Genomic DNA, 22,253 nt, shown 5'->3' on the forward strand with positions numbered 1-22,253 from the left:
CCCACTTTCCCCGGTTTTTTTCCCCGGTTTTTTCTTTCCCCGGAATTTGCGGGGTCTCCCTCCTCACAATTCCCCCTAGCAAATGCACCCCGTTGACACGCAATAGAGTGCAGAGACGCAGAGCGAGGTCGACAGGAAGGCCGTTTTGCTTCCGAGTAACTGATTTATTTGCACTTTGCCAGTTTCTTTTATCATCGATTTGTTCAAATCAGTTGGCTTGTCTTGTTTTGAAAACTTCAATGAAATTCCGGAAAAATGAAACACTAAAATAGGGATTTCGTAACTTTTAAAGTTTGATATTTTTCATCATCCTGTCTTCATGCTCTAAATATTTCTATAATTCAGGTAATGTCTGGCACAGCGAGTTTAGTACACAACTTGCCAGCTAGCGGAGATTCCAATCATCGAGGGCTGCATAGCTGTAAGTTGTTTCTGATTGTTCTCAAATTCCATTGCATTCTTTTGTTTCTAGTGAAAAATTCGCGTCGTGTCGCTGACAATGAGCCGCTTCTTCGTTTCCGAGAAGCCAAAAAAGTTTTAGGAGATGTTTATGGAGAATTGAAAGATAACGTTGCTGAACTGGAAGGTGTTTACAAAGGTGAGGATCTTCGGATTTGATTGAAAAGCTTTGAAACTGTATTTTCAGAGATCAAAGAAAATGACTTCGTGAGTGCTGAGCAGCGAGAAGAAATCGAAGCGATCCGTGATTCAATTAAAACTATAATGGACACATTTCAAAGAGATAACATGAAAGTTGTATTTTTCGGAAGGACCAGCAATGGAAAGAGTACCACAATCAATGCGATGCTTCATGAAAAAGTTCTGCCTCAAGGAATGGGACACACAACGTGTTGTTTTCTTCAGGTAAAAATATAACCATGGAAGTTGGGGGTTGAAACTAGAAACTCTAAAAAATAAAATAACTACAAAATCAAAAATTATAGGTGGAAGGATCAGAAGACGAAGTTGGACACCTTCAACTAGATGACAACCCGCAGAAAATTGACATGAAAATGCTTGGAAAAATTGGACACGCACTCAGTGACGAAAATTCGGATCTTCCAGCAATGGGTCAAGATTCTCTCCTTCGAGTATTCCATCCGAAACAAACAGAAAGCGGGGAATGCAGACTTCTTCAAAACGATGTTGTCATACTGGACAGTCCAGGTGTGGATCTTTCACCAGAATTCGATAGCTGGATTGATAAACATTGCCTCGACGCAGACGTCTTTGTTCTTGTGTCCAATGCAGAATCGACACTGACACAAGCCGAAAAGAATTTCTTCCTTCGTGTTGCCAAAAAATTGAGCAAACCGAATGTGTTTATTCTAAACAACAGATGGGATGCCAGTGCTGCTGAAACGGAAAACATTGAAGACGTCAAGAAACAACATTTAACAAGATTCCGTCAGTTTTTAGTGGATGAGCTGGAGGTGTGTTCAGAAAGAGAAGTGAACGATCGAATTTTCTTCGTTTCTTCAAGGGAAGTGTTGGAATCAAGACTCAAAGCAAGAGGTCTCGTGCAGAAGGCATACCAAGCAGAAGGACATGGAACAAGAGCACTTGAATTCCAGAATTTCGAACGGCATTTCGAGCAATGTATTTCTCGTTCGGCTATTCACACCAAATTCGAAGCGCACAATAGAAGAGCTCATGAGATGATCGGCAAGATGCGTCTCAATTTAAATAGTGTTCTGACATCAGCCGCAGAGCAACGGAGTAAACTACAAAACGAGCTTAATGAAGCAACCAGAACTTTCAATGAATGCCGTGTTAACTTCACTCAATTTGAAAAGGCGTACCGTGAGCAAACTGAGCAACTCCGCGCTGAAGTTCATCTAAAAGTGTCGGCGGATTTCTTTGAAGAAATTTCCCGACTCGATGCTATCATCGACCGATTTGATCAACCCTTTGATGGAAGTTCTTCGGGAATGGCAAAATACAAACAGGATCTCGCAATTTTCGTCGACAAGTGCCTCAGTTCGGATTTAGAAGCCAGATGTACTGGTGGATTGATGTCTCGCATCTGGAATCTAGAAAACGACATGTTCCGTAAGTTTCAGACCAAGATAAATTTCATTTTAACACCTTTAAAATTTTCAGAATATGTTACGAAAATTCTCGCAGAACCTTATCAAAACAAACTGGAAGAAGTGTGGAGGTACCGTGCCCCATTCAAGTTTAGTATTTGCGTTGATGTTCCTGCTCTTGTAAAGTAAGTTTGTAGATGAAAATCTCAAGTAATATGTTTGATAAATTTCAGCGACTTCCATGAAGATCTAGAATTCCGTTTCACATTCGGTCTCCATGCTATGATTCGGCGGATAATCGCCTACCGCAGTGGACAGCCAGTCACCGCTATCAACACGAACCTCTTGACACCATTGTCTTTGAAAGCACAAGCTGAGAAGAATGTAGTGAGAGATGCTGATGCATCTGCTGCTGCCGAGGAACAAGCAATGATGACACAGATGGTTTTGACATCGGCTGCATTTTTGGCGAATGGAAGTCTCGGAGTATTAGTGATCGGAGGAATCGTATATAAGGCTGTCGGCTGGAGAGTTATTGCCGTTGGAGGAGCCGCCTATGCTGGACTTTATGCTTGGGAACGAATGCGTTGGAATTCCAGCGCTAAAGAGCAACATTTGAAAGAGCAGTTCCGATCTCATCTTGCGGCTCGTATGCAGCAAGTCTCCACAGCTCACACCCACCATTGTGAAACTCAGGCTATCAGGTAGAAGCACAATTTGAAGCGCAAAATGTTGCATCGTTCTAATGTTTTTCAGAGAAATGGACCAAGTGTTTGACGGTTTGAAATCAACAGTTGGTGGTGTCCATCGTGAGATGAAAAACGATCTGGACACACAGAAGACTCAAATCGACGCTGTTGATTCAACAATTCGTACATTAGGAACTATCAAGTGAGCTATCCAGGTCTAATTAACAATTTATCGATTTACTTTCAGAGGAAAAGCTGTCTTCTTGCTCCGTAATCTAGAGCAGTTTGCATCTTCGTATCTTCGATCCGACTCACCTTCGTCGCCATAAAAACCGTCGAAATCTAAAAATTTGCTAATTGGTGCTCCTTCTCATTATTCACTCAGACCCTGTAGCTTTTAATACGAGCGAATGTCATTTGTTACAATGTAGATATTTCAATGAGCTCTCTCTTTTTATTAGGTAATTTTCGTTTAGATCAACGTTTTAGTTTTTTTCGAATGAATCATTTTCTCATCTAAATCTTTTTTGCAAGAGAAATTCTGCTGTTGCTTTTCAAAATACTTCTTTTTAGACTATTTATTTCTGGATAATGTTTTAAAAACCGAATTTAGAAAGAAATGAAAGAGGACGAGGAGGATGGTGGAATTTCAGTGGATTTCGATCAATGTACACATGAAGTATCGCTTTAGTACCATCCATTTATAGATAAAAAGCCCCCGTTTCAGATAAACTTCTACACTTCCTGTTTGGAAGATCGAGGGAGCGAATGTGGAGATGTTTCTCGATCCGACTCAGCCGTTTGTCTCAACTCGGCTCGGGAACCATTCCCCACCGTTCTACAAAAGTTTAACACCTCCAGAAAAGATCATCAAGTACACACGTTTCCGGAAATTAATGTAAAAATATGTCAAAAGTATAGGAAGGAAATGGAGAGACAGAGGAATGGGTAAAATTTTAAAAATCAATTAGTTGATAAAAAATTATTGTTATGTGTTTTCAGAACAGATAGCTACTTGCTCACACATCAACGATTGGCGACTCATCTGATTGATTTCGTTGATATTCCGTTGAAGGTTAACATTTTTTGAACTTTTCTTATTATGCTGATTTGAAAAAATCGGTGATATGGAAAAGAAACGCCGGTGGCCGTGGCCGAAGGTCCCACAACGAAAACTATCGTAACCTAAAAATATATTTATTTTCTCAATTTTCGTGCGTTTTCCGGGGAGGAAATTTTCCTGGAAAAAGGGGGCGGAGCGTAAATGGCAAGGTTTTGCCGCATGGTTTTTAAGCTTGTTTCGGATGCGGTCATGTTTTTTCACTGTCATAAAAATTTTTCGACTTTTCGATTTTTTCGTTTTTTTTAGATTTTTGTCGATTTTCTGTTATTTTTCATCAAAAAGTCGGAAAATTGTTACGTTAGTTTTAAAAAATTGACTGAAAACGCCCCAAACTCGAGAAAATAGATCCTGAAAATGAAAATAATTCTAGGTTACGATAGTAGCCGTTGTCGGACCTTTGGCAACGTCCACAGCTCCGATTTTTTTACCAGTGTAATATTGTAAACGTTTTTTCTTCAGAAGAACACTGAGCGTCGGATATGGACGGACCGAGTAACTTCTCCGTTATACACAATGAGTGAGAGTGGGTTGGAAGTGAACTCGGATTATTTTTTCCCCGGAGAATCTCCATACGCAGCTATCCAGAAATCATTTGTATGTAAGACTCTATATAGACATCTCTAAAAACAACATTCACAGCTCCGATCCATAGCGGACAATCTCACAAGAAGCCATAGAAAGCTGATAGAAATTTGTGACTTTGTGGAGAGATGTGAAGAGCACAGTCAATTGATGCTGCCTACTCTAATTGCGGTTCTCTGTGATTGGGTCAATGGATTTTTACGAGACCACACTATGAAGTTGGACGGCTTGAGAGCAGAAAGATTGGATGATCCTCTCCAGACGTTGGCCAGACTCACTGAAATTGTAGAAGATGTGGAGATTGTGAGAGCAATGATTGGAGAGGATGCAGAAAGACACGTATGGTTGTGGGAAGATATTGAGAGGTCTTGGAATCGGGTGTTCATATTAACACAGCAAGAAGCGATTGTCAAAAAAAGAAAAGTTGTGGAGAAATTTCAAAAGAAATGGATCGGTGCGCTGTTGTCAACGATGGATCACATTTTCGAAACGGGAAAAGTGCCGGCAGGAATTGTACATTTTGTATTGCACAAGTGAGTTTTTGAATTTTGAAATTTGGTTACTGTAAAGGTCCCGAAACGAGCGGTAAAGACCTAAAAATGTGGATTCATATTGAAACAAAGAAAAAATTTCGCTTCTCGTTAATTTCTGAAATCTTCTGGAATGTTCTCAAATATTTTTTTTAATTCCTGCAAAAAGCTGAAAACCCAGAAAAATTGGCAATTTTTTATTAGAATTATTCAATATTTTCAGACCTTTCTAGGTTTTCAGCTATTTTCAAAGGTTCTTTCCGGATTTTTCCGGGTTTTTTGTCTGAAATTTGCTGAAGCGGTTTTCCTGAAGATTACTGTAGATTACTGTAGAAAACGAATTTTCTTTTAAACAGAGTCACGTTTTTCGCAGGTTTTCTAGAGTAATCTTTACATGAGGACCCTTATGCGTCGCCCAGATTATCAGTTTCAGGGCCTTTTTCAAGAAAACATTTACTACTAAAAGATTTATATAAATAAGAGAAAATAATAAATAGATATTGTCTAGTGACGTCTGTTCTTGTATCCTTGGTTGGCGTTGACTGGAGCACTCTCCTGTCTTTGTGGGCATGGACAGTACTCGGCGTCGGTTCCTGGCTCTCCCTCCTCTCCAGCAGCTCCTGCGGCTCCATTCTCTCCATTGTCTCCCTTGTCTCCACGTGGTCCACGCTCACCTGGTGCTCCTGGAATTCCTTGAGCTCCAGTGTCTCCTTGTGGTCCTTGGTCTCCTGGCTCTCCAGTTGGTCCAGAGATTCCCTTTGGTCCTGGGAGTCCAACTTGGTGCTCGACATCGGCTCCTGGTTCTCCCTCGTTTCCTGGCTCTCCTTGTGGTCCGAGTGGTCCGACAGCTCCGAGAGTTCCTGGTTGTCCTGGAGTTCCATCGCGCCCTGGCATGGCTCCTTGTCCACGAGCTCCGCGCATTCCACGAACTCCTGGCTTTCCTGGAGCTCCTGGTGGTCCTTGTGGTCCTTGTGGGCAGGTGAAGCATCCAGCGTATTGTTGAGTCTGAGCTTGAGCATCATCGGCGTCTTGTCCGTCGACTCCTGGAACTCCTGGGATTCCATCGATTCCGTCAGCTCCTTGGGCTCCCTTTGGTCCGGCTGGTCCAGCTGGGCAAGAGTTGTCAGCTTGGCAGTTGCAGGAACCTCCTGGAGTTGGTTCTCCTCCTTGAGTTGGGTTGAATTGAGGTGGGACTCCCACAACTCCTGGGAAGCTTCCTGGCGTCATTGGGGAAGATCCTCCTGGGAATCCACCTTGTGGAGTTGGGTTAGGGGCAGCAGCACCATATCCTCCGTACTGACGCTTAACACGTCCAAACTTCTGCATGTCACGGTAAAGGCTATCAGTCTCGGACTGCAAGAAAATAGATATTATTTGACTTAATTTCTTTTCATTACCTTCCAAATATCCATCTCAATGTTCATTTCATTGCGGATATCCTCAATATTGTAGCTGATAGTTTGGACTCCATAGAGGATGCAAATGATGGAAATGATTCCGAAGGTAATAGCGGCATAGGCAGAAGCTGTCGACGTCATGATGACTAGACATATCTCAACCCTTTTTCCATATCCTTTTATATCTTTGCCGTAAGTCGGTCACTTTTCCTTCGACCTGTTTTCAGATTTTCTCACCAAATTCCTTTTTTTCCAAATATCTCGGGCGTTTTTTAATTTGATTGGCTGGTCGAAATAGTAGACAGAAGTGAAGAGAACGAGAGAAAATTACGCATTTGCATATCTCTCTTTTCTACTCGGATGACCATGAGATAAACCGGGCTAATATTTGGGTGTGATAAGTGATAAGTGATGGTGTTTGAAATGTCTGATTGCTTCTATCATATTTATGAAAATATGTAAAAAGTATTTGAGTTCGCAAAATGGATATCATATTTTTCAGCGACGTAAGACCAGATTCCGAACTTCTACTTTGTCGAAATATCACAGAAGTTGGATCTCTTCTTTGGGATGAAGAACTCATCGAGATAGTTCTAGAAGCTGTGAAGTGTCGAATAAGAATTGGAATAATTGAATTTCCCTGCAAAACCTTTACGAAGGCATACCACTCCGTAGCAGCTGCCACCAAGTACAACCCAGATCTTCTACCATTTGACGAATTCAGAAGTCTTTTTCTTGAGACGTGTCTCATGTTGAAAGATAGATTCGCCAACGAATTGCTCGAGGAGTTACATAAAAATGACCGATTTGTAAACCTATGGGTTGATTTAGAGGCATGTGATATTTATGTGTGTGTGTGTGTGAGCTGATAAGAAATAATACTATCAGTTCCGAGAATTGATAGTTTTCTGACAGGGAGTATTCTACAGAACGTTGTCATTGGCTCGATTTCTCAACAGTATGCAACAACTGTATTCCGATCGGATTCCAATGTCACCAACTTCTCCGATGCTTTTTGGTTGGCATCGCGAGGTCGAATGAGCAAGGAAAATCTGATGCTCTTCTCCTGGATAGCTATCAAGTCCGAGTTTACTTGCAAAGTAATTAATTTTCCATTAAAACAGAAAAGGTTAATTAAAAATGTAATTTTCAGCTAGGTCATTTGCTTGCATCTTTCATTCGTCCCGAGATGATCGATGTCATGAATCAATGCATGAAGTTTGCTCATAGTGCCTACCGTACTCGTGAACTATTGGTAACAATGGCAAATGATAGTTAGTGATCAACTTTTGAATATAGTAATAAACATTTGATTACAGAAGAGCTAATGTTCCGAATGAAATGTCCACAGTCAACTCTTGATATCTCAAGAGCACACCAGAACATCAACGGCACCGACAGTATGAATAGAGCACTTCGGACAAGGCTTCGCTTTTTTGTTTTCACTCTGGAACAAGTCGTATCTCACTTTCGTGAACTTTTCTCTGATAAGGTAGGATAATATTGAGATTCTGAAAATTCTGAGGCTCGGAAATTTGAAAAGTATAAAAATCTGAGATTCTGATAATCTGAAACTCTAAAATAATGGAATTCGAAAAATCTGCAATTTGGAAGTTTCAAGTGTGAAAATCTAATCTAAAAAATCTGAAATTCTGAGAATCGGGAATTTCGAAAGTTAAAAAAAATCTGAAATTCGAAAATTCTGAACTTTCAAAAGTATAAAAGTATAAAAATATAATTCGAAGCTAAATTAGAGCTAGGATTTGAAAAAGTTAAAATCTAGAACTCTGAAATAACGGAATTCTGAAATTCTGTGAATTGGAAACCTTGAAAGTCTGAAATTCGGGAAATCTGAAACTCGGAAATTTCTCAAGTCTGGAAATCTGTGATTTCAAAGTTTCGCAAGTCAAAAAAAGTCAAAAAATCTAAAATTATAGGATTCTGGAAATCTACGAAATTTTCAACAAAATAATTTATAATTATATTTTCAGGTAAGATACGTCTTCAAAGAAAAACGAGAAGAAATCGTCAGTGCGACCAGTCTAAAAGATGTAGAAACCGCGATGGCTGACGGTTACAAAAAGATGTCAGATCTGGTGATTCGAGTTGGTGTTCGCCGAATGGTTCATGAAACGATGGACATGTTTATGAACATGACAGATGAAATACGATTAAGGTAAAAGAGAAAAAAACAATATCATCACAAGGATTTATTGATTCACTCAATTTGGGTTAGTTCATGTTAGTTAGTTAGTTAGTGTTGGGCTTATCCACAGTGGGAAGCCATACGGTGGCCTCTGGTAGATTTCCCTCTGGCCATCTTGCGAATGATGCTTCTGCTTCGGGATCTGCTGCTGCTCGAATTGCGTGATTCACTGAAAGAAACGGAAATTTGGAGGGCTCTTTGTTCTACTAGTGGTACCGTGCAACACGACGACGGCTCACTTTTGGAGTGGCCCGACGGTTCGAACGTCTTGAGACGCTTCTCTTGGCTGAGCGGCGAGAAGATGGTCGACGGGACGAAGAACGGCTTCTGCTTCTGCTTCTACCCGAACGGTTGGTCTTGACGGCACGTCGAACACGGCGGCGGCTTGGTTCTCTGGCAGTGGACACTGAACGGGAGCGAGAACGGGAAGAACTGCGAACACGAACTGTTCTCCTGAAAATAATTTACTTAGTTTGCAAAATTTGGTCAATTTGCAAAATTTGGTCACTTACTTCACAATCTTGCGTGATCTTCCGTCTCTCTCTCCTTTTTGAGAGACCGATCTGGTCGAACGCTTCGAGATGGAACGACGACGGCGGGGCGTGGAGCGTGCAGAGCGGGAACGGCTTCGACGACTGGAGGAGCGGTAGGTGCTGACACTACGGCTTCTGCTGCGACGAGACGAACTTGATGCACGAGACACGGATCGGGCTTGACGACGACTTCCTCCAGTAACCTTCTTCCTTGGTGTGAAACGTCCATTGCTGTCGCGAGGAGCCACTGATGCGGCACGACTTCTTCTTCTCTTTTCGGCTGGCTTCATCTTCTTCGAGTTGAGACGATTTGAATACTAACCGTTCATTGCCGTTCTCGCTTCTTTTATGCGGAATTCCAACGCGTTAGTAGGACAACGGAATCGGGGCTCGGGTACAGGTTACGTAGTTTTGAAAATATTAAAATTGTATATGTAAAGTTCACGGCTGAATTCGAAAATACGTTGAAAAATTGAGCTAGCTGGTTACTGTAGTTGATATTTCAGGTCTGTCTCCAACACACTCGACCTGGATTATCTACAGCGATGCGAGGAAAGTGTTCGGAAGAATCTCCAGAATTTACTTTCACTTCGTGAAGCATGGGGCAATGACAAGGATTCGATCTTCTTCCATCTCTCTGTTCGATTGGGAAAATTAAAAACGGGCAGCTCTTGAAATCAATTCACTTTTTACTTTTTGCATAATCATTACTTTTTATGGGTCATCAATATAAAGTCATTAATTCTTTCAAAATTCCAAAATTTTTAGATCTTCTAAATTGTTGAATATCAATACAGATACTTTCAATTACAGTAATAATTTTTATGAATCTTCGATCTGTTCAGATGTCTAATTTTGGCATCTACTTGTTACAAAAAAGTCTAAAGACCGCTGCCTCTGATATCGAATATTGCAATTCTTCAGTAAGTCTGAACAAACAAAACGAGTTAACAGAAGCGAGTATTGCCGCGGTCACCAGCTTAAAAGAGTTAGACACCGAAGCACATCGATTGGAAGTGGTCGTCAATGCGATGATCGAAAAGTACAAAAGTATGGATGATTTCGAAATTCCCATTGTGAGCAGATCTTGTTTCATAATTTTTATACTCCATCATTTGTTCTAGACCAAGGAAGATTACGAAAAGCTGTTCAAAAAAATCGAAAAGACCAAAATGAATGAAACCGGTGACACTGCACACTTCCAGAACATTCTAGATTCTCTCAAACGCGGTTTAGAAGGAGACGAAGAGGAACCAGAGGATGAGGACGCTGATCAGAGTCAAGACGGAATGCAAGTGATGCAAATTCAACACAGCAGAAAAGATCCAATTTCCAAGAAAGATATCGTCAATCCAGTCATCTATAAGGTATGACTTTTTTTTTCGAAATTTCAAACAAAACCATTTATGAGTCATCACTAATGATTGACAGCTGTCCATACTCTTTTTTTTTCAGCCATGTGGCCATGTATACGATCGAGATTCAATCAAAGAATTTGCTGGTAAAAAGCGCCAAATCAAATGTGCAATGCAAGGATGCTCTCAAACAATCACCATCTCTCGTCTCGAGGACTATCCCGACTACTGGAACAATATAAAACAACAGCTGTGATCTTCATTCTTTTAATTTGTTATTAAATATTTACAACCATTGATCTGAATCATTACTATACATCTCATTTTCCTCCCAGCTTCTCTCCTGTGTTTCTTTTTCGTGAGTGTGTGTGTGTTGTTTCATAAACATTTCGATACTCTCTCCTCCTCCTCCGTTCACTGCCTCCTTCTCTCCTCTCGGTGGTCGAAAAAAAAACCAGTTTGTCGTGCGATGAGTCGTTGAACATACGATGCAAATACTCTCTTTCATTCTAAATCTCATTGTTTTTTCTTCTTTTGCAATGGTCAATGCTTTCAGAGATTGATTTTCATCGTGTGAATGTCTGCGACGGCGACTATCAGTCCGCCAGCTCGTGAACTCAGAACTTCCTCTATTTGTGGATATTTACATCGGGTATGTTTTGAATCCGTTTTCTTGAGATGTTTTCATGAATCTTTTCTTCAGATTGAAGTTCGTTCTATTGGTTTGATAACCCGCCGTCGCTACTGGTTTGCCCTCTGTGACTCAACACCGTACCTCTACTGGTATAAAGACTCAGATGACATAAAATGTATAGGACGAGTCTCTTTGAGTGGTGCAGCATTCACATATGATCCGAAAGAAAAGGGCAGATTTGAAATTCAGTTAGTTGATTTTTATCAAACTTTAAAATTAAATTTAAAACGAAGTTCTACATTTTCAGCTCTAATAGTGAGGTTATTATATTGGAATGCAGTTCGGATAAGCAAAGAAACGAATGGATGAAAGCTCTTCAGAGTACACGAAAAAGAAGTTGGAAGACGGTGAAATCCAAATCAGATTCAAGCCTCGATATATCATCACTGACTGGTCGTAACTCGTCTGCTGTTCTAGAAGAATACTCTTCTCTTTCTCCTGTGCCACCTCCTAGAAGTCCGAAACCCAAAAAAAGAACACAATTCACAAATGAAGAGTCTACAGAATCAACAGTGGAAAGCTCTGAAAACGATGAAAGCGTAGCTGAAGAAGTCAGCAAAATAGAAGAAGTAGAATCTGAAGAACCACCAACACCGACGACAGAAAGTTCAGCAACGGAATGGTACTTGCATCCAAATGGACAATTAAATGAGAGATCTTTACAAATGCCAAAGACGATCGAAAGTCCAGAAAGTGTACTAAAGCGACTTGCCGATCAAAGTATTGAAGCACCATTTCGAGCAATTCGAAGAAATCTATCCAACTGGAAAGGCAGTAGACAGAATACTGTAGATGAACCTGTAACTAGTAGTAGAGTGAGTGTTTTTCATTTATTTTAAAAAGAAATATGTTGATAGTTCCAGAAATCAACTGCATCATCCACTTATTTATCACCAGAAGAAAAAGTGATCGAGCTTTCTGATAAAGTTTCAAGTCTAGAAGAAGTAGTGGATTCTTTAAGAGCAGCACTTCTCCTGGCTCAACGGAATAACGAAGCACTGTGAGTTGTTTTTTAAAGTTAATAACAAAAATTCAAAATCCAAATTGCAGAAAAAAGATTGAAGACATGGGAGAGAATAACGAGGAGATGCGAGAATATCTTCTAGAAAAAGAACGACAAGTCACCGAACTACACATCTCAAATAGTATAAATGCACGCCGCGCTCGTGATTTCGAAGATCAGAATCTGAAGTTGGAGGATACGATAAACGATCTTCAACAGTCTGTGGAAGCTTTCCGAGAATCACTTCGAACAAAAGAAGAACTGATACTACGAATGTGTGAAGAAGATAATCGAGATGATTTACTTGGATCCATGGCTGATAGGAATTTGAATGTCTTGGCAGACGCAAACGGATTAGTTTCGGATGTTGAAGTTCCCGAAGGCATTCTTGTTGATGTGTCTTCAGTTGATTGTGAAGAAGCAACTCGCAGGTATCTGATTGGAATACAATAAAAAAAGTTATTTCGTTTTTTCAGAGTCCTGGATGAAGAGAACGTTCGAGATGTTGGTGAACTTCAAGATCTTGTAGAAGGATACCGCACCCAAAATCAATTTTTAAATGCCGAAATCGTCGAACTCCACGCTATCATCCAATCGCTAGAGACAAGGGAAAAGAAGTTGATTCGTCAAAACTTTGATCTCGAAGCCTGTTATTACCAACTGAAAAGTCGGTATCTAATGGTTCTGAATCATTTCAAGTCCCCAACGAAACCAGGGAAAAGTAAGTATTTGAACAATGATCTCGATAAAAACCCTTTGGTTTCAGTAATGGAGCCTGGCGTTCTAAAAGAGCTTCTCGAAGAATCGGCAAGAACTCCAAGAGAATCTCAACAAAACCTGACCGACCAACTTGGATTCTATAAAAAAGATGACTTCTCAGCCAGCGATGACCTTCTTGATACTGCTACATTTTATATGAAAAAGGCCGGAGATATTGTAGAAGCAACGAAACTGGAACAGTCGGAAGAGTATATGAAATGGCTGCAATCATGGGATTCATTCCTTGTCAATAATACAGTATCCCGTCCGATCGGAATAATGTCTTCTCCTGATTTAAAAACTTTGATACGAACCGGAGTGCCACCAGCTTACAGAGGTCGTGTTTGGAAAAGTATAGTGACTCATTGGGTGAAAGATAAACAAGCGGAACTGGGAAATGGATACTATCAAAGTATGACCAAGAAAGCGAGCACTAAAAAGCAAGACGGCAGTTATGATGCGGCTATCAAACAGGTTAACATTGTGTTTGTACCAAAAGTATACATTTTGGTTTTCAGATTGACCTTGATCTCGCGAGAACTCTTCCCACCAATAAACTCTTTGATGAACCTGGATCTGCAAACATTGAAAAACTTCGAAACGTTCTCTACGCTTTCCGCTACCACAATTCTCACGTTGGCTACTGTCAAGGGCTCAATCGTCTTGCTGCCATAGCCCTTCTATATTTAGATGAACAAGACGCATTCTGGTTTTTAGTTGCTTGTGTTGAACACCTTCAACCTGAAGGATACTATACAAGTTCATTGATCGGAGCAGTCGCTGATCAGAAAGTTTTGAGGGATCTTGTAGCTGAGAAACTTCCAAAACTAGCCGCCCATTTGAGATCTCTCGAAGTCGACCTGTCGTTATTCGCTCTTTGCTGGTTTTTGACTTGTTTCGTGGACGTTCTTCCCCATTCCATTTATCTCACTATATTCGATGCATTCCTTTATGAAGGCAACAAAGTTCTCTTCCGATTCGCGCTGGCGCTACTCAAAATTTGTGAACCCCATGTCCTCCAGTGTAAAACTATTGGTGAGAATTACTTCTTTTTTTCCATGACCAAAAACTTGCTTACAGGCACAGTACACCAATGTCTCAGCAAGGCTCAGGATCATATCACGGACTTTAAGTCACTAGCTCAAGTGGCATTCAATGAGCTCAATCCGTTTCCACAGAAAACAATTGAATCCAAGAGACAGCAGTATCTGACGCAGTTGAAAGTGAGTCTTGAAAAAAGTAATCCATTTCCAACATTACCCTTTTTCAGGACACTGGTCACTGCATGTAAATTCAGACGAAACCTCTTCTCATACTGTACATCAAGCCTGTAATATCAATTCGATACCCGCATAATCCTCATTTTTTATTCCGTTTTCCTTTTAATCTCTCCTGTGATCCCTCTTTTCCTTTTTTTCACTTTTCTTTACGGTTTCTTTCCCCCTTTTCCGTGTGCTATTGTTTATCACTAGTCAACAATCAGACATTGAAATAAAAATTTGAATTAGGTCTCGTCTCAAAAAGGAAATTCATTATCTTCTTTATATATAAAACGCTAGGTGCGTGTTGGTCTCGGGGTCACGCTGTCATCTTTTGAAAAGCATGAAAAAATAAGTATAGACTTCCAAAGTGCTTCAAAATGACAATGAGCATTCTTGATGAGCCGCGAAATTCAAACCGAAAATTGATTTTTGCGTGAACTTTTTTTTCTTAAAGAAATTGGGTCATCCAGCTGGCTGATGACTTCGAAAATCCAGCTCATCGTTTAACGAAACGTAGCTCACCCCGCAAAAATTATATTTTACACCAATAACTTCTAGATGACTGAAAATAGCAGTTTCATTAATCTCAGTTGCGTCTAAATCAATTAAAAACTCTCAATCAAAGAAGGAAAAATGAAAGGTATGTAAATATAGCATCCCTTTGACATTAAAAACCGATTTTTTTTCACAAAATTAACTAAATTTCAGTTTTCAAACTTCTATTTCTCGGATTACTGCGCCAGTTGAGTGCTTCTTCATCTACACCAACCAAAGTGACGTCAGAAGGTACAGTACCCCATAAAAATATCTTACCTAAGAACTCCTATGAACACAAGTTTGACCTAATTCTGAGAGATATCAAAAATTGGTCAAGTGATGAATTGTTTATCATATTATCACAAGCATTTTATCAATTGACAACTTTTTCTATTTCTGATAGGAGCCGAGATAATCAAGCTCAAAGTTAAGGGGCCATCTATTTCAGCTTTTACGTCCCTAAAAAGCAGTATTTCCAGACTCTGTCTTCCTGCGAATCGCCACATCTCTCGATGCTCATTCACAGCAGCTGAACACTTTTGCTGAGCTCATAAATCCAACAAAACCAAATTCGGCACTTGGAAAATATTTCCTTCTAGACGATTCCATAATCTCTGAATTGACAAATGTGGATGAGACGCATGCAGCTAGAATTATGAAGGAATTGGCCGATTCGAAATACAATTTGACGGCATTCAATGAGAAAAGCGAGAGATTTAAAATGTTTGCGAAGCTACACCAATTAATAAATACTACCGTAATCCCTGTTAAATCAGAGAAGGATGAAGTGGCAGCGATAATTGGAGGATGGGACAATTGCGATATACTGGATTTGAATCTATTGAAATTCCACGAGAACACATTGGACAGTTTGACGTACTCGGAAGACGGAGGTGTTGCACACAGTAAGGTTCGAGGAGCTGCTGATGCTTTGGCGGCGATTCCAACTCTTCTGAAGGCTATCACGGATGGAATTACAAAGTTGGATGGGCGTCATCGAGTTATGGAGATTTTCGGAGATTTCGCATTTTTGGTTTTGAGTCTGAAGAATTATAAGGAAAAAAGTCCACTTCGTGATGATGATGTGGCAAATTTATCGAAACTTTTTTCGAAATCTCAATCATATCGAACTGGCAACAGAGTCGCTATGATGTTGAAAGAATTGGCTCATGCTTCAAGTGAGATTCTTTTTTGAGTTTTTGGAACTTTTCGAACTTTTCGATTTCAAAAATTTCAAAAAATTTCAACTCTTTTGAATTTCTAAACTTCGAATTTCGGATTTTTTTTGAACAGTGATTATTTGAATTGCTGGCTTTCAAGACTTGAAAAATATGATTGAAACTCAATTTTGAAAAAAAAAAATATTTAAAAATTAGGAAAAATAGGAAAAGCAAATATAAAAATTTCGTCAAAGTTTAAAACATTGAATTTAGTAGCTATCGTTTTTATAATTTAAGTTTTAATAGTTTAAAAAACACTTCATTGAAAAATGGGAGACTAATTTATCATAAATTTTCTCAAACTTTTTTTTCAAAGTAAGCGTCTATTTTGAACACAATTATCTTGGTTCCTATGAAAGATATCATAAATTGCACAACTGATAAAAAATTGAAAATTTTATAATAAAAATCTTGTCTGTTGACTGCATTTTGATATCTCTATTCAGAACTAAGGTAATTTGGATCAAAGTTGGTCGTCTACTTTAAATTCTGTCGTATTACTGCAGTCTGAAAATTTAAAAAGAAGTTTTGAGTCAATTTGTCAATTTGCAATAAAATTAGCGATTTCTATAAATTTATCATTTTTGAACATCGAAAATTTTCATTTCCAGACTTTCCACAGCATATGGGAATACAACTGAAACAGAATCTCGACGGTGAATCTCTTCGAAAAGTTCTGAACAAAGGAGAAACCTTAAGCTGCTGAAGAAGATTCTGAATTCGTTTTTCGAAGTGGAGCCAGTACTGTTATCCATCTGGAAGGACCTACGAACTGATGTTACTACGAAGGCATTCAAGGAAGGATCTGACTCAGTTTTGAGAGTTTTGAACCTAATCACTTCGGCTGGATACTCATCTGAAGGCAAATTCAAAACCTCTTGGACTCATCTCAATCAAATTTTGAAACCTGAAATTTCGATTTTTGACGACGTGACCCATTTTTTGGATATTTTCAAAAATCTAACGGGCGCGTTCGATGAGTATACGCAAGTTTTAACGATGGTGAAAATCTGACGGAATCCAAAGGGTACAAAACTGCAATCAATGGAGTTGAAAGGGTCAAAAATTTGGAAAAGGCAGTAGTAATCAATACAGTTACACCTACTCCTCCAAAGCAGGGATATTCCACATATAAAGTGGATAGGACGACGTTTGGGAATGCTATAACAAGAGTTGTTCAAGTGCGGGAAGCATTTAGTGTTGTTCTTGATACACTCAAACCGATTTTCAACAATCAGCAATGTCAAAGAAAAAATTGATAGTTTCTCGAGTTGGAACTCGGATGAGTTGGAAAAATGGCTAAAATAAACTTTCGAACATTTAAAAAACCACTTTAAATATCGAAAAACCACTTTAAATATCGAAATTATCTTTTAAAATTTCAGAAAATCAACGGACCAAACTCTGCTTTCACGAATGTCCCATGTATTCAAATTCGTTGATTCACCCCCTAAATCCTCTTCTGACTTCTCCGATTTCACTCAAGTTTGCTCGAAACTCGCTGCTTTCGTAAAATCGGAAGCTACAAAAGTGGAAGGCCTGAAAACGAAGCTGAGCAATTTGAAAGACGACAAATATACTAAGTATCTTATGGAATTCAACGAATACAATGTGACCCAAGAGTTCCAAAGTGGATTCACTCTGTTCAAGTTGTTTGATCGAGTTATGCAGGGTTCGGCAGGTTTCAAGACGTTTTTAAGCAAGGAGACGTGATGGAAAAGGAGATTCGAGACTTGGATTACAAAAATGCCAATCGACGTGGGTGGATAGAGAAGATGAATGTGAGTTTTAGGAATTTTATAGACGACCAGCAAGCTTCGGCGAAAAAAAAATTCAAAAATCCTGAAAGTTCAAAATCTTTTAAAAATCCAAAACATTTGAATTTCAAAAATATGTCAATTCCAAATTCCAAGAAAAAAAACTAAAAAGTTCAAAATTTCCTAACAGTTCAGAGGTTCTGAAATTTTAAGACCCAGACAATTCAGAATTTCCGAATTCCTGAATTGTTTAAAAACTCAAATTTTCAGATATAATTTTCAGATATAATACTCAAATTTTCAGATATAAATTGGAAAATGTTTCACATCAAAAAATCCAAAAAAAAACCAAAAAATTGAAATCATTCATAAATCCAAAAGTATCCAGAAATTCGAAATATTGAAAAATTAACTTTCACCCTTCATCAATAACCTCGCATTATCAGATCTTCCAATCCGTCAAATCCAAATTCTTCGAAATGAAGGCTGAAATCCTGAAAAGACGCGGATTCTACACTCCCGAATCTATTGAAAACCTGATGTCCCTCAGATGGCTTGTCGAGAACCTCGCTGATATTCCAATCCAGAGCTTGTAGTTTCTCAATGGACCGATTTTGCTGAAAAAATTCCACTTTGAGCAATATAACAGCTGCCGATGGTTTTGTGGCTTCCTTGACACCAATCTTCGATTTGAATTTCGCGGCTCACCAAGAAAAATGCTCAATCGCTTATGCAAGTTTTAAAGCACTCTTGATATTTGCAAATAAATTTTGGCTGCTGAAAAAGTCTCGTGAGTACCTTTTTTTTCAGAAAAATCAATCTAAAAATTGAATAATTTTCAGACAATTGACATTCTGGGATTACAATAAAAACTGGATAAAAATTGTTTGATTCTGCTTTGTCACCATTTTAATCAATGCCGTGACACTCATTAGTTTGGAAAGAAAAGCAAAGAAATCACAGGAATCGGAGGAATTGGAAGATTTCAATGAGAAATGAGAGGAGTTTGAGAAGAGAAAGAGAGGACAGTTTATGGGAACTTATTGAATTTTTGGTTTCTTTTTTTTTGGTAAATAAAGTTTTTTGTTTTCTTCATTTTTCATTTTTACTTACATCACAAAATAAGCAGTAAGTTGTTCCAGTTGTTCAGAATCATAAAAAAAAACAAATAAAACAAAAATTTAACGATTTTTTTTGTCTAGAGCTCTTTCAATCTTCCTATTTTTCCAACTTTCGGAATTTCTCATTTTCGGAGTTATTGGAAAACTTTAACTTCTTGAATTTATCAATTTTACAATATCTTGTACACTAAATAAATAAATTTAAACATACATATTACATGCTTTCTACAGTATTCAATATTATTGCTCTGATTTCTTATTCTAAACAAGTGAGAGTTTCAAAATGGGAAGTAATAAATAAATTATGTCGTAGACTTTGGCACAGGTTTTTGAAAATTTTGGGCAAAGTGCAGAAGATGACTGGCGATTGGGGGAAACATTTTGAGCTATATTACTATTCACTATTGTCTACAGATTAATTGAACGCTGATCCGAAATCAGCAAAGTTTGCGAATCCGGCTGGTTGGGATGCTTGGCCTTGAGATGGTCTGAAAATTTAAAATTAGATTTTATTACAAAATGGAATTGACATACGCAAAAGGATCGTTGACAGGTGTCTCCCGTGCAGACTTCGGAGGTGCTGGACGTGGTGGGGCGGGTTTAGCAGGAGCAGATGAATTGAATCCGGCGTCGGCAGGGAATCCTCCCTGAGCGAATGGATCAGTTGGAAACGCTGCGTCGAAATGACCAGAGGATCCAAATGGATCTCCTTGAGCAAACGGATCAGCTGCTGGGTCTGAAAAAGAGATTTCAGGTAATCAATTAGGAAATCAGTGGCTTACTCGTTCTAGCCGACGCAAATGGATCAGGTGGTTGCTGAATATGATTTTGAGATGATGCACCAGCAGTTTCTCCGTAAACCGTATCATCTGACAATAAGGTTTGATCAATGACAGTATTCAAGAGATGAGGTTGTCCTCGGAACGTAGAAATCATTTCTTCTTCAGATTTCTCGACTGCAGCAGAGACTTGCTCAGTTAGTTGAGTAGTTTTTTCGGTAGCTGCATCCAATTTCTCGATTTGTATCTGATCTCTAGCCTCTTTTCTCTCTAAAGTCGTCAACTCGGCAACCATATGTTCGCGTTTAGTGGTTTCTTTGACAACTTCCCCACGAACAGTCTTGAATTGGTTATCGAGCATTTCGATTTCTCTCTTCAATTCCTCCGTTTCCTTCTCATCATTCGCCTTGCATTCTTCTGCATTCTTAGCTTCTTCATCAATTTGTTGCAATCGTTTTTCCGTATCTTCTTTCTTTTCTCTCTGTGCTTTGCATGCTCCTTCCAACTGTTCAATTTGTGTATCATAATCAGCTAATCGTCTCGTTGCTTCTGTTTTCTGTCTTTCCAGTTGTTTAACAGTAGACTCAAGTGTTGCTAATTCAACTTGTAAGTTCTTGATTTTCGAGTTCTTCACTGTCATATCCGCTTCCAGCTGAACAACAGCCTCCTCGGCAGTTTTCCGCTCAATAACCATCGATTGAATCGCTTCAGCTAACTGCTTCATTTCTTCATTTTCACCTTCTAATGCTTCTTTGATTTCCATAGACGTCGCTTCTGGAAGTTGAGGAGTTGATACAGATTGAACTGGTTGATGATGGGCGGCAGATTCTGTCGGAGGACGGAAAGACGGAGGAAGCAGATGTGGAGGTAGTTCGGATGGCAAAGGTTCTCCGCGCTTGGCCATTTCCATCAAGTGCATACTGAAAGTAGAATTCTTTGATATTGAAAAAAAATAAGACACTCACATCAATGCAAACTGTTCCAAATTTAATTGTCCACATTTCTTGATATCAGCCAAAGCCCACACATGAGCTAATATCGTTGGACTCAATCCAGTTGTCATCATAGGCCCTCTCATATCTTGACCATCAACTAATCCATCTCTATTGGTATCAGTTTGAGCGAATAGATCAGCATGATCTGCAGTGTATATCGGCCATTCTCCACCGGACAATGAATGCACTGAATGTGAAGTTGAGATAGGTGTAGATGCCCCACTGGTTCGAGCCCCATTTGGTTGAGCCGAATAGGCACGATTAACTGGTACTTGTTGAGTACGTGGCATTGTTGCGGAATACGATTGACTCATATTGACATCATCCAGCGATGTAACGGAACCTGCTCTCGATCCCATCATCGGACGTGGAGGATGAGGAGGAGCAGCGAAGTTCGGAGATCTGTGAGCGAACATCGCTTTTGAAGGATGTATAAGGTTTGGTGGTAGTTGAGCAGGAATCGGATCCGATTGAAGTGTTCGATATACCAAATGAAGGGCAACAGACATTTCGATTCTATCCAGACTTCCATCCTTGTCTTGATCCGAAAGTTCCCAGATACGAGCCAGGGCATGTGGATCGAGGCCCGAGTTCATGAGAACCGGACGAACATGTGCACCGGATAGTTTTCCATTCACTGGATTGAGGGATTGGAAGATAGAGTCGTACTTTGCCTGAAAAAAAATTATTTGAAAGAATCGTTTCACTGAAGACTAATGAAGGCATTTAGCTATCAAACAAAGCGTATATGAGGAAATCAGAGCTAATTTTTGTTTAGGTATATTTTTCATTGTGTAATATTCATAAAATATTTTTTAAAAAATATAATTACCTGATCTGAAGGCGTTATTGGCCAATGTGGAGGCAATCCCGTTGATGGATGAGCCGGTGACGATTGTTGCGACGGTATCGAATGGGGGTGAGATGGATGTGGCGGTGGGGGAACTGGTGGAGCACGACCAGGCTATAAAAATCTAATTTTATAAAAGAGATGCTATAGATTCTCACTGATGGAAAGTTTGGTTGGAAATGATGTTGCATGTTTGCTGGTGGCACAGGCGGCGCGAATCGAGGCGGTTGGAGAGATGAATCGTACAGTGACGAGCTCGCAACAGGTTTTCCTTCAAACTTTTATTTTTTTTAATTCTAAAATAGTTGTTTACCTTGCTGAGCAGCTGCTACCAACTTGAACGCCACGAATGCTCCTCGCTTGTCCAGTGATCCAGTTTTTTGCGGGTCACTCAACTCCCAAATTTGTCCGAGCTGTGGCATCGGTAAATTCGATTTCTTAAGGAAATTAGCAGCGTCGGCGGCGCCTATTCTTGGTGCTCCATGAGGATTCATCTCAGCGAAAGCCACGTTATAGGCTTCATTATGCGGTGTGGCGATCGCATATGAGTCGTCCATTTTGAACCTGAATAGATAGAAATTTTCGGATGTTTTTTTGTCTCGGTCAAAATTTTAGACGAATAAATTTAGAAATAAGTAAAATTAAGCAGAAACACAGCGAATTTTGACATGCAGAGGAAAGAGAAGAAGAAAAAGAAGATGTGGCGAAGAATAACGACGAGTGTCTTCCGAATGTCGGCTCTCTTCTCTGTTTCTCCTCACTTCTTCCGAGCACTCTAGTACATCGATTTTCCGTCTTTCCTAAGCTTTCTCTTCCTTTTTATGTCGGTCC

General features: G+C 39.5%; 10 protein-coding genes across 10 annotated transcripts; 7 read left to right on the plus strand and 3 right to left on the minus strand.

The window, feature by feature from the left end:
• Positions 1-348: 348 nt before the first annotated feature.
• On the plus strand, positions 349-3,048 carry Cbr-fzo-1 (the record flags this gene model as incomplete). Its single annotated transcript, XM_045242536.1, has 6 exons — positions 349-598; positions 647-864; positions 945-2,215; positions 2,264-2,734; positions 2,787-2,921; positions 2,967-3,048. 6 exons carry the CDS (start codon positions 349-351, stop codon positions 3,046-3,048), a joined length of 2,427 nt encoding a protein of 808 aa, XP_045092281.1.
• Positions 3,049-3,338: 290 nt separating this feature from the next.
• Positions 3,339-4,961, plus strand: CBG02513 (the record flags this gene model as incomplete). The annotated part of the gene is made up of 5 exons (XM_002630767.1): positions 3,339-3,398; positions 3,447-3,667; positions 3,722-3,794; positions 4,302-4,436; positions 4,482-4,961. The coding sequence occupies 5 exons, from the start codon at positions 3,339-3,341 to the stop codon at positions 4,959-4,961; spliced, it is 969 nt and encodes a 322-aa protein (XP_002630813.1).
• Positions 4,962-5,458: 497 nt separating this feature from the next.
• Cbr-col-74 lies at positions 5,459-6,492 on the minus strand (the record flags this gene model as incomplete). Its single annotated transcript, XM_002630766.1, has 2 exons — positions 5,459-6,307; positions 6,352-6,492. 2 exons carry the CDS (start codon positions 6,490-6,492, stop codon positions 5,459-5,461), a joined length of 990 nt encoding a protein of 329 aa, XP_002630812.1.
• A 341-nt stretch (positions 6,493-6,833) lies between these two features.
• Positions 6,834-8,531, plus strand: CBG02510 (the record flags this gene model as incomplete). The annotated part of the gene is made up of 5 exons (XM_002630764.2): positions 6,834-7,211; positions 7,281-7,451; positions 7,505-7,625; positions 7,671-7,843; positions 8,343-8,531. The coding sequence occupies 5 exons, from the start codon at positions 6,834-6,836 to the stop codon at positions 8,529-8,531; spliced, it is 1,032 nt and encodes a 343-aa protein (XP_002630810.2).
• An 86-nt stretch (positions 8,532-8,617) lies between these two features.
• On the minus strand, positions 8,618-9,380 carry CBG02511 (the record flags this gene model as incomplete). The annotated part of the gene is made up of 3 exons (XM_002630765.1): positions 8,618-8,726; positions 8,774-9,010; positions 9,070-9,380. The coding sequence occupies 3 exons, from the start codon at positions 9,378-9,380 to the stop codon at positions 8,618-8,620; spliced, it is 657 nt and encodes a 218-aa protein (XP_002630811.1).
• A 555-nt stretch (positions 9,381-9,935) lies between these two features.
• CBG02509 lies at positions 9,936-10,701 on the plus strand (the record flags this gene model as incomplete). Its single annotated transcript, XM_002630763.1, has 3 exons — positions 9,936-10,166; positions 10,215-10,457; positions 10,546-10,701. 3 exons carry the CDS (start codon positions 9,936-9,938, stop codon positions 10,699-10,701), a joined length of 630 nt encoding a protein of 209 aa, XP_002630809.1.
• Positions 10,702-11,022: 321 nt separating this feature from the next.
• On the plus strand, positions 11,023-14,192 carry CBG02508 (the record flags this gene model as incomplete). The annotated part of the gene is made up of 8 exons (XM_045242537.1): positions 11,023-11,097; positions 11,149-11,327; positions 11,387-11,954; positions 12,003-12,139; positions 12,190-12,573; positions 12,619-13,384; positions 13,420-14,124; positions 14,172-14,192. 8 exons carry the CDS (start codon positions 11,023-11,025, stop codon positions 14,190-14,192), a joined length of 2,835 nt encoding a protein of 944 aa, XP_045092282.1.
• A 604-nt stretch (positions 14,193-14,796) lies between these two features.
• Positions 14,797-16,626, plus strand: CBG02507 (the record flags this gene model as incomplete). The annotated part of the gene is made up of 4 exons (XM_002630761.2): positions 14,797-14,803; positions 14,872-14,949; positions 15,180-15,878; positions 16,532-16,626. The coding sequence occupies 4 exons, from the start codon at positions 14,797-14,799 to the stop codon at positions 16,624-16,626; spliced, it is 879 nt and encodes a 292-aa protein (XP_002630807.2).
• Positions 16,627-17,336: 710 nt separating this feature from the next.
• CBG02506 lies at positions 17,337-18,508 on the plus strand (the record flags this gene model as incomplete). The annotated part of the gene is made up of 4 exons (XM_002630760.1): positions 17,337-17,550; positions 17,592-17,701; positions 18,124-18,269; positions 18,316-18,508. 4 exons carry the CDS (start codon positions 17,337-17,339, stop codon positions 18,506-18,508), a joined length of 663 nt encoding a protein of 220 aa, XP_002630806.1.
• Positions 18,509-19,213: 705 nt separating this feature from the next.
• On the minus strand, positions 19,214-21,979 carry Cbr-ehs-1 (the record flags this gene model as incomplete). Its single annotated transcript, XM_002630759.1, has 7 exons — positions 19,214-19,286; positions 19,333-19,534; positions 19,581-20,497; positions 20,543-21,246; positions 21,405-21,536; positions 21,581-21,693; positions 21,736-21,979. The coding sequence occupies 7 exons, from the start codon at positions 21,977-21,979 to the stop codon at positions 19,214-19,216; spliced, it is 2,385 nt and encodes a 794-aa protein (XP_002630805.1).
• Between the last annotated feature and the right edge of the window lie 274 nt (positions 21,980-22,253).

The sequence above is a fragment of the Caenorhabditis briggsae genome (assembly GCF_000004555.2).
Source record: "Caenorhabditis briggsae complete genome, chrII, whole genome shotgun sequence".
NCBI lineage: Eukaryota > Metazoa > Nematoda > Chromadorea > Rhabditida > Rhabditidae > Caenorhabditis > Caenorhabditis briggsae.